This window comes from Larimichthys crocea, chromosome XX (genome assembly GCF_000972845.2).
Source record: "Larimichthys crocea isolate SSNF chromosome XX, L_crocea_2.0, whole genome shotgun sequence".
Taxonomy (NCBI): Eukaryota; Metazoa; Chordata; class Actinopteri; family Sciaenidae; genus Larimichthys; species Larimichthys crocea.
In genome coordinates this window covers 18,770,440-18,786,568 of record NC_040030.1, presented here as the reverse complement: position 1 = coordinate 18,786,568, position 16,129 = coordinate 18,770,440, and the positions used below count along the sequence as shown (strand labels likewise).

Genomic DNA, 16,129 nt, shown 5'->3' with positions numbered 1-16,129 from the left:
GACATGTCCCCACCCCCCCGCCCTGCCGGCGGGCTCTGTGTTGGGACATGTCTCCTGCAGTCTGTGTTGTGGACATGTCTCCTGCAGTCTGTGTGTTGTGGACATGTCTCTGTGTTGTGGACATGTCTCCTGCAGTCTGTGTTGTGGGCATGTCTCTGTGTTGTGGACAGTCTCCTGCAGTCTCTGTGTTGTGTACATGTCTTGTGTTTGTGGACATGTCTCCTGCAGTCTGTGTGTTGTGGAATGTCTCTGTGTTGTGGAACATGTCTCCTGCAGTCTGTGTGGTGGAATGTCTCTGTGTTGTGGGACATGTCTCTGCAGTTGTGTGTTGTGGGACATGTCTCTGTGTTGTGTGACATGTTCCTCCTGCAGTCTGTGTTGTGGACATGTCTCCTGCAGTGTGTGTGTTGTGGGACATGTCTCTGTGTTGTGGACATGTCTCCTGCAGTCTGTGTTGTGGACATGTCTCTGTGTTGTGGACATGTCTCCTGCAGTCTCTGTGTTGTGGACATGTCTCTGTGTTGTGGACATGTCTCCTGCAGTCTGTGTGTTGTGGACATGTCTCCTGTGTTGGGACATGTCTCTGCCGTTCTGTGTTGTGAGACATGTCTCTGCAGTCTGATGTGTTGTGGACATGTCTCTGTGTGTGCTAACATGTCTCTGCACCGTCTCTGTGTTGTGGACATGTCTCTGTGTTGTGGGGCATGTCTCCTGCAGTCTGTGTTGTGGACATGTCTCCTGCAGTCTGTGTGTTGTGGACATGTCTCTGTGTTGTGGACATGTCTCCTGCAGTCTGTGTTGTGGACATGTCTTGTGTTGTGGATATGTCTCCTGCAGTCTCTGTGTTTGGACAGTCTCTGTGTTGTGACATGTCTCGTGCAGTTCTCGTTGTTGTGGACATGTCTCTGTGTTGTGGACATGTCTCCTGCAGTCTGTGTTGTGGACATGTCTCTGTGTTGTGGACATGTCTCCTGCATAGCTTCTGTGGTTGTGGCTATGTCCTCTGTGTTTTGGGACATGTCTCGTGTTGCTGGACATGTCTTCCTGCAGTCTTCTGTTGTGGACATGTCCCCTGCAGTCTCTGTGTTGTGGATATGTCTCTGTGTTGTGGACATGTCTCCTGCAGTCTCTGTGTTGTGGACATGTCTCTGTGTGGACATGTCTCCTGCAGTCTGTGTGTTGTGGACATGTCTCTGTGTTGTGGACATATCTCTGTGTTGTGGACATGTCTCTGTGTGGACATGTCTCCTGCAGTCTCTGTGTTGTGGACATGTCTCTGTGTTGTGGACATGTCTCTGTGTTGAAATGAAACTGTCTCCAGCTTCCTCTTCTGTATTTTTAGTCAGCTCGCTGTGTCGCTTCACACCTGCAGCTGTTTCCTTCACATGAACTCAGATCAGCTCTCCTCGTGTCTCCTCGTGTCTCATCGTGTCTCCTCGTGTCTCATCGTGTCTCCTCGTGTCGTGTCCGTTACAGAGCCGGCTCCACCACGCTCGCTGTACGCCGTCAACGCCACGCACTCGTCCGTGACTCTGCTGTGGACCGAGGAGGGAGTGGTGGACTATTACCAGGTCGTCTGTCAGGCCAACAGACCGAGCAAGGAGCTGAAGGTACGACGGCTTCATGTGTGTATACAGTACAATATATTAAATATATATAAATTTAATATTTAATGTGCATAGAGAGACGAGTCCTCTGCAAAACATGAAGTGAAAGTAAAGAGAAACAGAAAGAAGAACAGACTTCATGTTTGAAGTTTCATTCTTTTAAATCTGCCACAGGAGAGTGACTCTAAAGTTTACATTTCACGTTGCACTTAAGTAAATTATTATTATACACAACACAGACACACACACCCACCACACACACACACACAACACACATATACACATACACACACACACACCAAACACCACACACAGACACAACACACACACACACCACACATATACCAACACCACCAACCACCACACACACAACACCACACACACACACATATACACACACAACAACACACACACCACACACACACACATATACACACACACACAGACCACCACACACACACACAGAAACACACCACACATACAATGACACAATACCATAACACATACACCACACACACACATATACACACACACACAGCAAACACACACACACATATCACCACACACCATCACACACACACACACACACACACCCATATCACACCATTACCACACACACACACACACACATATACACACAGGAGTGTTTGTCAGTCTGTCTCTCAGCTTGTTTAAACCCTCTGTGATTGGCTGAAGGACTCACCTGTCAGTGATGACTCTTCCTGTCTCCGTCAGGCTCGGGAGCCTCAGACGGCGAGCTCTCACGTGGTGACGGTGTCCGGTTTGATGCCGTCCTCCACCTACAACTGCACCGTCACCAGCTTCAGCTACAGCACGCCCAGCAAGCCCGCACACATCACCATCACCACCGTCGGTAGGTGGCGCTGTCCTCTGGACTGATACGACCACGTCAGGACAGGCGCTCATCAAAGGGTTAAAGATTATTATGAATGAATTACTAATAATAATTAATAACTGTCTGTCTGTCTCTCTGTCTGTCTGTCTCTCTGTCTGTCTGTCTCTCTGTCTCTCTGTCTGTCTGCCTGTCTCTCTCTGTCTCTCTGCCTGTCTGTCTGTCTCTCTGTCTCTCTGCCTGTCTCTCTCTGTCTCTCTGCCTGTCTCTCTCTGTCTCTCTGCCTGTCTGTCTGTCTCTCTGTCTGTCTGTCTGTCTCTCTGTCTGTCTGTCTGTCTCTTTCTCTGTCTCTCTGTCTGTCTGTCTCTGTCTGTCTGCCTGTCTGTCTCTCTGTCTGTCTGTCTGTCTGTCTCTCTGTCTCTCTGTCTGTCTGTCTGTCTGTCTGCAGCTAAAGAGATGAATCCCAGCGTAGCAGCTATCTCTGCTCTGGTCGTCCTCAGCGTTCTCCTCGTCAGTCTGCTCGTTCTCTTTTTGCTCGTCCTCCGAAAGAAACACCTGCAGATGACCAGGTACAACACACCTCCACCCAACACCTCCACCAGGTACAACACACCTCCACCAGGTACAACACACCTCCACCCAACACCTCCACCAGGTACAACACACCTCCACCCAACACCTCCACCAGGTAACAACACACCTTCACCAGGTTACAACACACCTCCACCCAACACCTCCACCAGGTCACACCACACACCTCCACCCAAACACCTCCACCAGGTACAAACCCCCACACCTCCACAGGTAAATCACCTCTATGGTGTAAATGAAATACAAACATAATAACACAGATTCAAATAATCATAATCATAAGTTGTCACTTGCTCACGCCCTGCTGACGCTTCGCCTGGTTCATGTTATAATCTTTAACACGATCCACTTCCTGTGACATGAACATGAATGAAAGCTTCAAATTAAAATGATTCCACGTTAACGTTAATTTAAAGAAAGCCCGTATTATATATATTATATATATATAATTATTATATATATAATATATATATATATATATATATATATATATATGATATGTGTGTGTTGTTGTGTGAGCGTTTTCTCAGACTCAAACAGGGTTTGACTCTTAGTCCGATTTTCTCAGCTCACTTCCTCTTTTTTCTGATTGGTCATCAGATATTTGGGACTTCCTCTTTGAGCCGCTCGTTTCTGTTTTCTCTTTCAGGGAGTGCGGCGCCGAGACCTTCGTCAACTTCGCTTCGTTTGAACGAGACGGGAAACTCCCGTATAACTGGTACGACCTCCGTCTGTCTGTGTCACATGATCAAAGGACGTCTTTGAGTTTAATGATGTCAGCGGGCGATTGGTTAGATTCAGCCTGACGCTGCAAACACCTCCAGAGAGCCAATCAGAGTGAGAGTAGATGATGATGACGAGCATCTGAAATGGGGTGTTTGTTGATGAAAGCTCAGGATTAAAGAGACAAACTGAGAAACAATTCAGTCATTTATTCTTAAAAATTCGACGTGTCAGATTACAGATTAATATAACAGCTGAAAGACGGTCAGTTAAGGCAGACCTTTGGTTTCCATCTGCTGTCGTATTTGACTCTCCATCACTAAACGCACTAAATGTCCATCAGAGTGTCTCAGTGTGACCGTGGAGTCGTGTTTATGCTTTGACTGTGCATGTCTGTGACGAGAGACGGCGAGGACGGCGAGGACGCCGCTGATGCAGAGAAAAGTCGAAAATCTTCAACAATGAATCGTTTTTATCTAAGATGAAGTTTGAAAACGAGAAAACAAGCTAAACGAGATCATGTCGTTTCATTTGTTCTCTCTGAAGCAGAATAAAACAGATTTTATTTTAAAGAAATATTTTAATTTACATCTTCAAATCTCCTGAAAAGACCAAAAGCAGCTGCTGTGGTGTAGCTCAAGGCTACATACTGGGTCCTGTTGTTTTCACTATAATACATGATAGATCTTTCATTTGTATACAGATATAACTAAAAATATAACAAGTATAAAACATTTAAGACTTTAATTATTAATTATTAATTTATATATTTCAGTTTTCCCTGAAATCCCCTTGAGCTGCGACTGGAACATTTTTCTTTTCCTTAATCAGAGACACGTTAGAATTTAAACTTTAGAAAATGTGTCTTCTTATAACACGTGTCTGATCAGAACCACAGAGGTCCGTATCAGATCTTTTAACGCTTGTGTCAATGCAGGACCAACAACATATAAATATATAAACATATAAACATATAAACCTTCTTCTACAAACTTTTTTCTATCATTTGACAAAAGTAGTTGTCAAATCTTTCTAAACAGAAGCAACCAAACGAACTCTGTCGTCTTTGTTGAGCTTTATATTTGGGAACAGTAACCAGAACCAGAACTCGTTGTGGTTTAAAAAAGCTAATTGGACCCAAAGACGAGTCCCAGTCGCTCTCTGCATCAGCAGGGTCGTGACCCGAACGTTAACGAGACATCAGGTTGATTAAGGCGGCTGTCACGTGGTCTGACGTCACCGTCGAGTGAAATGTGGACTTGTTCATACACGACGAGGGTCCCTGCTGAGTGTTGCATTGTGGACCGGGCCGGGAGGACGCAGTGATGTCACAGACTCAGGCTGGAGGTTGTTCAATGAGACAGAGCGGCCATTGACGTCCGTCAGCAAACAGAGTGCTGTTGTCAACGGGACAACGGGACACTTTCTGCTGCATGATGCATTAACTGTGTGTTGAGCACTAATGTGAAGCTCTGTGCCTCTTTACTAACGGAGCCATGTTCTGTCGCCCCCTGGTGTCTGTATTTCTTTCTTATTGTCTGTGTTTTATTTGATTTCTTTTATTTGGACCCCTTCAGGCGAAGAAGCCTCTTTGCCTTCCTTACCCTACTGCCATCCTGCCTTTGGACTGACTATCTTTTGGCTTTTTATATTAATCCTTGGTAAGTAAGCACTTGCTGGCCAGAAACACTGCATTTCAGGGGCATGTCTTAGCAGAGCCACAGCCCACAGTATTGATCAGAGACTCTGTTTCATAATGAACCTCAGTGTGGAGTCATCGGACCACCTCTGGATCCAGAACCAAAGAAGTCTAGTGATATTCTGTGTTTGAACTCTTGTCAACAAATCCCATGAAAATACCAAAAGCAGCAGTTCATGTACAGATGTGTTGTGTTGGACTGATTCTGGTCCTGTTCTGTCTGTTTTTACATGTTTCCCCCTTAAAGACAAAATATAGAATCCATTTTTATGCAGATGATACTCAGTTTTACCTCCAGGTGTGTGGAGGTGTCCAACCCCGACCTTCTTCCTCTGTGGACTTTGAGGCTCTGTAACATCACCTGACTTCCAGCACAAACTCTAGGAGGCGCTGTCACATGAACATAGACACGAGGTGTTTGGGCTGAAATAACAAAAGTTGTCGTCTGTGAAGGTTCTTGCTCATCTCGTAGTTGACTGGACTTGAAGACGTTTCAACTGGTCCCAGGTATTTACCTCTGTGGGCTTGTGGATGCCTTGGAAGACTTTATGGAGACACCCCTCCATCCAGCAGGACACATGTGGATCGTTAGGAACACCTGTGGATCGTTAAGAACACATGTGGATCGTTAAGAACACCTGTGGATCGTTAAGAACACCTGTGGATCGTTAAGAACACCTGTGGATCGTTAAGAACACATGTGGATCGTTAAGAACACATGTGGATCGTTGACCCACCCAGCCTCATGTGAGTTGCTGGATTGTAGGTGTTGGATGAGCCCACAGAGGTAAACACCTGAGACTCCTCACCAGTCAGTCTGAAAACGAAGAAGTCCAGTTTTAACGAGAACCTTCATCAGACTAATGCTGTTCTTCTTCTGTGACGGTCTTGACGTGGTCGACCGTGATAAACTGCTGCATTAGCAGTAGTTAGTTTAGTTTTACGGGTCTTCATGGTCTCCTGTCACAGAACTCTCTGAACGTTGAATGTGGTCTTCCACAAGGCCCCCTTTTCGTTCATGTGACTAGACAAAGATAAAGGCTCTGAGGTGGAGCCGTGTGGAACACCAGATTTAAAAGAAGTTCATGTGACGTGACTTCAAGGCTTCGAATTAATTATGTTCAGAAAACTCATTTTATTTGGCTCTAAATCCTAAAGCAGATATTTTAGACTGAACTCATTTATGCAATGTGATATGAACTGTGTTTGTGTTCGTGGTGACGGAGGATCGTTGATCTTTACGGCACCACAGAAGAAGACGTTAGCGACTGTCGGAGTGTTTTTCAGGATTTGTTGACAAGAAAACAAAGAAAATCACGAGACTTGAAAAAGTTTAGCTTGACAGGAAACAGGAAGTGGACATGTTGAACTCTGTCTCTGCTGTGTCTGTGGTTCAACTAAATCTACTAACATGTTGGATGTAGCATGATGCTAACTGTGATGCTAACCACGGCTTCGCTCCATGTCTGCATGCCGTCGGTCTGTAGCTGACCTCAGATCAGCCGTCTGTAGTTCTGTTAGACTCGGATGTTTTCCTGCATGAAGCTCATTAAAGATTCACTTCCTGTTGTCTGGAGGTGAATCTTTAAAGAAGCATGAACGAAGGCTGCACGTCTGAACGAGACATCTCCGTAAAACATGAAATATTAAATATGATTTGAACCTCGAGCATGACGACGAACCGTTCAAAGTTTTCTGGGTTCGACCGATCGATCAAACTTTTCATGTTTGACAAAAGTCAAAAGATTTTTAAAGTTGAATCTGTTTTAGTGAATTACGTAAACGCGTTTCATATTTACATCATGACGATCATTAAACTTCTTTTTCCAGTTTGACTTCAAGTTTAAATCTGAATATTTGAATTTAAAAATAAAATTTTAAATAATTCAATAAAAGCAGAATATAATCTACATATTTCATTTTGTCAAACATGAAAGTGACGTTTGATTTGAACAAACATTTGACTTTTACACGTCAAACATTTTGATGAATTTAAATCAAACTTTAAACTTGAATCGGTCAAACCCTGAAGACTGCAGCCGAGTACTGTAATACAGCAGAGCTCAGAGTAATGGAGTATCACAGAGTAATCTGTAATCTATTTTTATTTTTTAGGAGCAAGACGGCGTTAAAGAAACGGAAACTGACGAGGTAACGAGACGACGCCACGTGACTCCACCGCGCCCTTTGTTTATTGGAATCATTTAATTTCATTTGTGTGTGTGACATCGCTCCGATGACATCACACATGTCACAGACGTGTCAGCTGTTTGTTTTGACTTCACATGATTTCAAAGTAAAATCACCGTCAAGAAATCTCATGAATACGTCAAGATTTCATGATTCTGTGAATCTGTGCTGCGTGTTGTTGCGTGTCGTGTTGCGTGTTGTTGTGTGTCGTGTTGTTGCGTGTCGTGCTGCGTGTTGTTGCGTGTCGTGTTGTTGCGTGTCGTGTTGTTGCGTGTCGTGATGTTGCGTGTCGTGTTGTTGCGTGTCGTGCTGCGTGTTGTTGCGTGTTGTGTTGCGTGTCCCTCACGTTGGCGTGTTCTCTGTTTCAGTCTTGTGCAGTTGGATGATTTCGACGCGTACTTCAAAGAGATGAGCAAAGACTCAGCGTACAAGTTCTCTCTGCAGTTTGAGGTAAAGGTCACATGATTCGTCAGCTGACAACACGTGTTCATCACGTGTTCCTCACGTGTTCCTCACGTGTTCATCAAACACGGCGTCTTCTTTCACGTGTTGGTTGATTTTTTTGTTTCAGGAGCTGAAAAGCGTCGGGCTGGATCTTTCCCATGATGCAGCTGACCTGCCCGTCAACAGGCCGAAGAACAGATACACCAACATCCTGCCCTGTGAGTCCTGACAGCAAAGCATCATGGGAGACAACAGATTTTATTCTGAAGCTCATAAAACACTGAGAGCTTTTATTTTGAAATAAAGACTTCTTCATTTTCCCTCCAGACGACTTCAGTCGAGTCAAACTGATCTGCATGCACAACGACGAAGGCTCGGACTACGTCAACGCCAACTACATCCCTGTGAGTACTACACGCAGTACTATGAGTACTTCAGCACGCAGTACAAGTACTTCTACACAAAGTACTACGAGTACTTCAACACGCAGTACAAGTACTACAGTAACACAGAAACCTGCTTCATCTCATCACGTGTTCTTTGTATGACGGTTAGCGTGTTTATGTGTTCAGGGCTACAAACACGCTAAGGAGTACATCGCCACTCAGGGCCCGCTGCCCGAAACACGCAACGACTTCTGGAAGATGGTGCTGCAGCAGAAATCTCCGATCATCGTCATGCTGACGCAGTGTAACGAGCGACGGAGGGTGAGCATTTAAACATGATGTATAACAACCTTGCTCAAGGGCACCTCAGCAGGACCAGGAGTGCTTCCATATTTTGGTCCATGCTGGACTTGAACCGGCTGATGTTCGTGCACAGACAGACTGACAGTGTGGACATATGTAGATAATGTAGAGATATGTAGATAATGTAGATAGTGTAGAGATATGTAGATAGTGTAGGTAATGTAGAGCTATGTAGATAATGTAGATAGTGTAGATAGTGTAGGTAATGTAGATATATGTAGAGACATGTAGATAATGTAGAGATATGTAGATAATGTAGAGATATGTAGAGATATGTAGTTAATGTAGAGATATGTAGATAATGTAGCTAATGTAGAGATATGTAGGTAATGTAGAGATATGTAGAGATATGTAGATAATGGAGAGATATGTAGATAATGGAGAGATATGTAGATAATGTAGATAATGTAGAGATATGTAGAGATATGTAGTTAATGTAGAGATATGTAGATAATGTAGCTAATGTAGAGATATGTAGCTAATGTAGAGATATGTAGATAATGTAGAGATATGTAGCTAATGTAGAGATATGTAGAGATATGTAGATAATGTAGAGATATGTAGATAATGTAGAGATATGTAGAGATATGTAGATAATGTAGAGATATGTAGATAATGTAGCTAATGTAGAGATATGTAGATAATGTAGAGATATGTAGAGATATGTAGATAATGTAGAGATATGCAGATAATGTAGAGATGTGTAGATAATGTAGAGATATGTAGAGATATGTAGATAATGTAGATAGTGTAGAGATATGTAGATAATGTAGATAGTGTAGAGATATGTAGATACTGTAGATAGTGTAGAGATATGTAGATAATGTAGATAGTGTAGAGATATGTAGATAATGTAGATAGTGTAGAGATATGTAGATAATGTAGATAGTGTAGAGATATGTAGATAATGTAGATAGTGTAGAGATATGTAGATAATGTAGATAGTGTAGAGATATGTAGATAATGTAGATAGTGTAGAGATATGTAGATAATGTAGATAGTGTAGAGATATGTAGATAATGTAGATAGTGTAGAGATATGTAGATAATGTAGATAGTGTAGAGATATGTAGATAATGTAGATAGTGTAGAGATATGTAGATAATGTAGATAGTGTAGAGATATGTAGATAATGTAGATAGTGTAGAGATATGTAGATAATGTAGATAGTGTAGAGATATGTAGATAATGTAGATAGTGTAGAGATATGTAGATAATGTAGATAGTGTAGAGATATGTAGATAATGTAGATAGTGTAGAGATATGTAGATAATGTAGATAGTGTAGAGATATGTAGATAATGTAGATAGTGTAGAGATATGTAGATACTGTAGATAGTGTAGAGATATGTAGATACTGTAGAGATATGTAGATGATGTAGATAGTGTAGAGATATGTAGATAATGTAGATAGTGTAGAGATATGTAGATAATGTAGAGATATGTAGATGATGTAGATAGTGTAGAGATATGTAGATAATGTAGAGATATGTAGATGATGTAGATAGTGTAGAGATATGTAGAGATATGTAGAGCTATGTAGATAATGTAGATAGTGTAGAGATATGTAGATAATGTAGAGAGTGTAGAGATATGTAGACAATGTATTATGTGTCATATATTAAATCCATGTGTTGTATTTCTCTTTCCTGTCTCAGGTGAAGTGCGATCATTACTGGCCGTTCACAGACGAGCCGGTCATGTACGGTGAGATCAGCGTGGAGATGCTGTCGGAGTCGGAGTCTCCTGAGTGGACCATCAGGAAGTTCAGACTGGGCTATGTGAGTGCAGCAGGTCCTCTGATACATGTTCCATGATACATGTTCCATGATACATGTTCCATGTTCCATGATACATGATACATGTTCCATGATATATGTTCCATGATACATGTTCCATGATACATGTTCCATGTTCCATTATACATGTTCCATGATACATGTTCCATGTTCCATGATACATGATACATGTTCCATGATACATGTTCCATGATACATGTTCCATGTTCCATGATACATGTTCCATGTTACATACGTGTGTTTCTGACCTCTCTGTCTCCCCCTGCAGGCCGATGAGTCTCAGGACGTCCTCCACCTGAACTACACCTCGTGGCCGGATCACGGCGTCCCCACGGTCAACGCCATCGAGAGCATCCTGCAGTTTGTCCACATCGTCCGACAGCAGGCCAACAGGACCAAAGACCCGATCGTGGTCCACTGCAGGTCAGGACCAGGTTCTGATCCCAGTCTGTGGTCACAGATCAGAACCCGATTAGAACTCTAGAACAGAACTTTGTGTTCAAGTAAACAGGAAGTGTTCTATGGTTCATCTTTGAATATTTAATGAGTTGCAGCAGGAAGTCGACATCACTTCCTCTTAGAGCGATGATGTTGCGTCCATTATGTTGTTGGACCTGGTTCTGTCTGTCTCTCACCTGTGTGTGGTTCTGTGTGTCAGCGCCGGCGTGGGTCGGACGGGGACGTTCATCGCTCTGGACCGCCTCATGCAGCACATCAGAGAACACGAGTTCGCCGACATCCTGGGGATGGTGTCAGAGATGAGGTCACACCGCCTGTCCATGGTCCAGACTGAGGTCAGCACACACACACACACACACACACACACACACACACATGGTTCTCTGAAGGTTTGCTGATGGTTTGTGGTTGCAGGAGCAGTACGTGTTCATCCATCAGTGCGTCCTCCTCATGTGGCAGAAGAAGAAGCAGCAGTCCATCACCTCTGACGTCATCTACGAGAACGCCAGCAAGACATAATGACGACGGCTCCTCCAGACGTGAGTCAGCTGACCAGCCTGCTCCAACGTCCAATCAGGAGCCGCCATTTTATGCTTATGAATAATTAACTTTTACATGACAGTTTGTTGAAGCTTGCTTCTGATTGGCTGCTTGGTGACATCCCCTCTTGTGGTCTTGCAGGCTGCGAACACGCCGACCTCCTGAGCTTCAGGCATCCATCCTGTCATCATCCAATCAACACCACGGGATGGATCTGCTTACGGAGCCTTCACTGACTGACCCACATGTTGAACCACAAACCCCGCCCTCTGAACCGGACTGATTCACGTCAACGTGGGAGGAGGAGTTGGAGGAGTTAACGAGCTCCGTGCTGTGATTGGATGTCTACACTGTGTTCGTCCTCGTTCATACGACGTGAGGCAGCGAGTCGGTGGAGCCGAGTCGGCAGTTTTTCATTTGGACTTTTAAGTTTTGATCTCAGGAGTCGCTGAAAAAAAACCAGCAAGCACACCGGCCTCTTCCTCTGCTTCAAACGTTCTTCATCCGTTAGTTTAGCGCTCTTTCATCGTTAGCTCGCCGCTCGCAGCGTGCAGCTTTCCTGGCTCCTTCGGACGCAGGCGGGATTTCACCGTGACACACTGCCAAACGTTACCGCAACATTTAAATAACTGAAAAAACACCAACACGCTAACCGACTGCCAGGACTGCTGCACAGATCGAACCCAGCAAGCATCGACGGACGGACGGACAGACGGCGAGCACAAACTTCACGTCCGACCCGATGAAGCTGATTTTTAATTATTCAAATATTCTGAACTTAAAGAGCTCGTCAGGTCCAAGACGCCCTCAAACTTTGGTACAGAACATTTCGTGGTCGCGTTGCCCCGTCAAGGAATCAGGTCCATGTCATTTAAAATGGTTCTGGTTTGGTTCTGGTTCCGATGCTGCTCGACTCCAAACAGACGGCGTCTGAACTTTTGATCCCGTCCGTGAAATTGGGTGTCCGAATGTTTGCTGGGTCTGCAGACAAACTGAAGGTCGACGGCTGAAGGACAAACGCCTTCCCGTGGAAACTCGAGTGCCTCATGCCGCCCCTCCGTTCTGTCGGGTCGGGTCGGGCGTGCTGAAGGCTGTTTAGACACTAGCCATGGTCATAGAGCTGTAGTTTGTATTTGCACTGAGGCCTCGGCGCTGCCCGACCCATCCTGCACTGTGGGAAGACGTAGTTTAACGTTAGTGATGTCACTTCCTGTTTGGACACGAACAACAGAGGAACGGATCGGACTGATGAACCAAGAATCTGTCCAGATATCCAGTTTCCCTTCACGACACTGAGTTTGGAAAAAGACTGAAAACATATTGGCTCAGAGCCGGACCGAGCCGAGCCGGACCGGACCGGACCGAGCTGGACCGGATCACAAACAGAATGAAACGTATCAGGATCAAACATCCAAAAAAATTTTAATGTTTTGACTTCATTCATTTTGTTTCAGCACCTGAAATAAAAATACTTAAAAAAAAATTTAAATCATCAAATTTTATTGAAGCAGTCTGACTGTTTGACATCTTCAAAGTTTGAACGTGTTCGAAAAGTTTCAATTTATAACATCAACATAAATGTTTATTTGAAATCTGATCAAAACATAAAAAATCTTGAAGCTCATTTTGAAGTTTTTGGGCGCTGAAACAAAATCAGTTTACGAAAACGTCTGAAACTCGACAGCTGTACAGAAACGTGTCGCGGAGCCTTTTTCTGCTCGTTATCACATCAAATTAATTCATTTAATTTTTAGTTAGTTTTTCTACTGAACTTTTGACTTGAAGGGCAAAAGAAACTTTTCTCACTTCCTCGATGACGTTAGAGAATGTGAACAGACGAGCGACGGCGACCTCAGTCACACTTTACACTACAGGAAGTACAAGGGTGTCGTCAAAATAAGAGCCGACAGGCGGGGCGGCTTTTCTGTCTTGGACACGTTAAAGGTTTTAATCTGGTTTTGAACCATAAATCTTAAAATTTAATGAAGTGCCAACAAATCCAAAATGCATCGAAGACTTTAACAAGATTTATCAGAGAATTTCGTAACATATCATGACCAAGACCAGAGATCAAATCTGAGACCAGTCTTGGAGTCTGAGACCAGAGTCTATCAAATCTGAGACCAGTCTTGGAGCCTGAGACCAGAGTCCAAATCTGAGACCAGTCTTGGAGCCTGAGACCAGAGTCTATCAAATCTGAGACCAGTCTTGGAGTCTGAGACCAGAGATCAAATCTGAGACCAGTCTTGGAGCCTGAGACCAGAGATCAAATCTGGGACCAGTCTTGGAGTCTGCGGTCGAGTTAAACTGTCTCTAAGACCTTTAAAGGATCTGGAGGACTAAAACTTTAAAGCTGCTCCTGACGTCTGCTCGTTACTTTGACGCACTCGTATTCAGTCTGTAAAAACTCAAAATGTCCGAGATAATGAATGTGTCGTCGGACGCTTCAGTGTTTGTTGTAAAATGATTCGTCATTGTGGCCTTGTGGTTCAAACACCTGAAGTCTTTTACCTGTCGGTCGGCTCGCTCGCCGCTCGCTCTGAAAGGTTTCATCTCACGTACTGTACATACTACTACTGCGTAACTCCTGTTTCTACTCGTCATGACGAAGTAATTCTTGTGAAAGTTGCTTTAGAGGTTTGTTTTTTAAAACTCGTTGTGTATGTGAATCATCGTTACCTGAGCCAGAAGTTCTCTCATCACGACGTCGCGTAGACGTGATGAGAACTCGTCGCACTTTGGTACGAGCGTCGTAACAAAAGATGAAAGCTGACAGTCGGCGTGGCGACGGCGCCCGGACGCTCAGCACTGTACACTTCTACGATTCTTTCTTCTTCGTGTTCGTCCAACTTGTTCGTCATTGGTGCCATTTTGTGCATTGTGTCACTTAAACACGGATCTCTGTCACAGAGTTTTAATGTGTGTGTGTTGGAACAAATAAAATGTTGCAGTTTGTCCTGTTTGACTTCCTGTCCAGATTTTACACACACACGACCTCCGAACGACCTCTGACTTTATTCACCAACAACTGAGCTGAACCTGTTCAAACGTTCTGATCGGAAGACGGAACTGTTGCAGTTTACATAATTAGTTTCTCTATGTGAACGTAATCACAAACTAAAACTAACACTTTAACACTCCGTAACACACTAACACTCCGTAACACTCTAACACTCCGTAACACTAACACTCCGCAACACTCTAACACTCTGTAACACTCTGACACTCCGTAACACTCTGCAACACTCTAACACTCTGCAACACTCTAACACTCTGTAACACTCTAACACTCCGTAACACTCTGCAACACTCTAACACTCTGTAACACTCTGACACTCCGTAACACTCTGACACTCCGTAACACTCTGACACCCCGTAACACTCTAACACTCTATAACACTAACACTCTGTAACACTCTAACACTCCGCAACACTAACACTCTGTAACACTCTGACACTCCGTAACACTCTGCAACACTCTAACACTCCGCAACACTCTGACACTCCGCAACACTCTGACACTCCGTAACACTCTGACACTCCGCAACACTCTAACACTCCGTAACACTTTAACACTCCGTAACACTCTGACACTCCGTAACACTCTGACACTCCGTAACACTCTAACACTCCGTAACACTCTAACACTCTATAACACTAACACTCCGCAACACTAACACTCTGTAACACTCTGACACTCCGTAACACTCTGACACTCCGTAACACTCTGACACTCCGTAACACTCTAACACTCCGTAACACTTTAACACTCCGTAACACTCTGACGCTCCGTAACACTCTAACACTCTGTAACACTCTGTATTTTGGGCACATTGAAATGTTACAATCTCTCCCCTAAATTTCACCGCGTCAGTTTCCACAGAGCACCTGGAGCTGACAGGAAGCCAGACACAGAAACAGCACACAGAATCCACTGGATTTTCAAAATAAAATACCCCCCCGCAAACTGCCGGTGGTAAAAAGACAAAAGAGAAACAAATGAAGTACGTAGCATATTTACACATGTAGAAGCATGTTTAGAAGAACATAGGAAAATGACCAAATCTGAGCAGTCAACAGTCTGAACGCCTCTGAAACGCTCGGCGAGGTTTCACATCAAACATTTTTAACAAACTGCTGAGTCACAACACAGACCTGTGCGTTAGCTGCTGAATCCGTAACACTTTAACACTCCGTAACACTTTAACACTCCGTAACTAATTATCAATTTAAGGTTCAAACTGTAATTGTGATTAATAATTATAATTATGATTGAGACAAATATGAACTGAAATATTGCAGCAGCTCAGCAAGGCTTCTGTTAAAGAAATGTCTAACCTGGTGTCATGTCTGATTTTAATGGATTAATAAAGTAAAAAGTCGTTGACGGGATTTGATTGTAAATGTTTTATTCAGCAGATTTGAATGGAAAAAGGCACCATGAAAACTAGAAACATACAAATGCATTTCTGTCTAA

The 16,129-nt window shown here is 43.7% G+C and overlaps 1 protein-coding gene across 2 annotated transcripts; it reads left to right on the top strand.

The window, feature by feature from the left end:
- Nucleotides 1–1,335: 1,335 nt before the first annotated feature.
- On the top strand, nucleotides 1,336–14,617 carry ptpro (protein tyrosine phosphatase receptor type O). 2 transcript variants are annotated; one of them, XM_027272290.1, is made up of 15 exons: nucleotides 1,336–1,610; nucleotides 2,343–2,481; nucleotides 2,909–3,029; nucleotides 3,701–3,769; nucleotides 5,352–5,435; nucleotides 7,589–7,624; nucleotides 8,032–8,113; nucleotides 8,235–8,325; nucleotides 8,435–8,511; nucleotides 8,680–8,814; nucleotides 10,513–10,635; nucleotides 10,922–11,076; nucleotides 11,312–11,447; nucleotides 11,527–11,651; nucleotides 11,794–14,617. In XM_027272290.1, the coding sequence occupies exons 1-14, from the start codon at nucleotides 1,386–1,388 to the stop codon at nucleotides 11,629–11,631; spliced, it is 1,578 nt and encodes a 525-aa protein (XP_027128091.1). In that variant the 5' UTR covers nucleotides 1,336–1,385; the 3' UTR covers nucleotides 11,632–11,651; nucleotides 11,794–14,617. The 2 variants fall into 2 exon arrangements, with proteins under 2 accessions (XP_027128091.1, XP_027128092.1); XM_027272291.1 differs by lacking the exon at nucleotides 5,352–5,435 and having other exon boundaries at nucleotides 1,337–1,610.
- The last annotated feature ends 1,512 nt before the right edge of the window (nucleotides 14,618–16,129 follow it).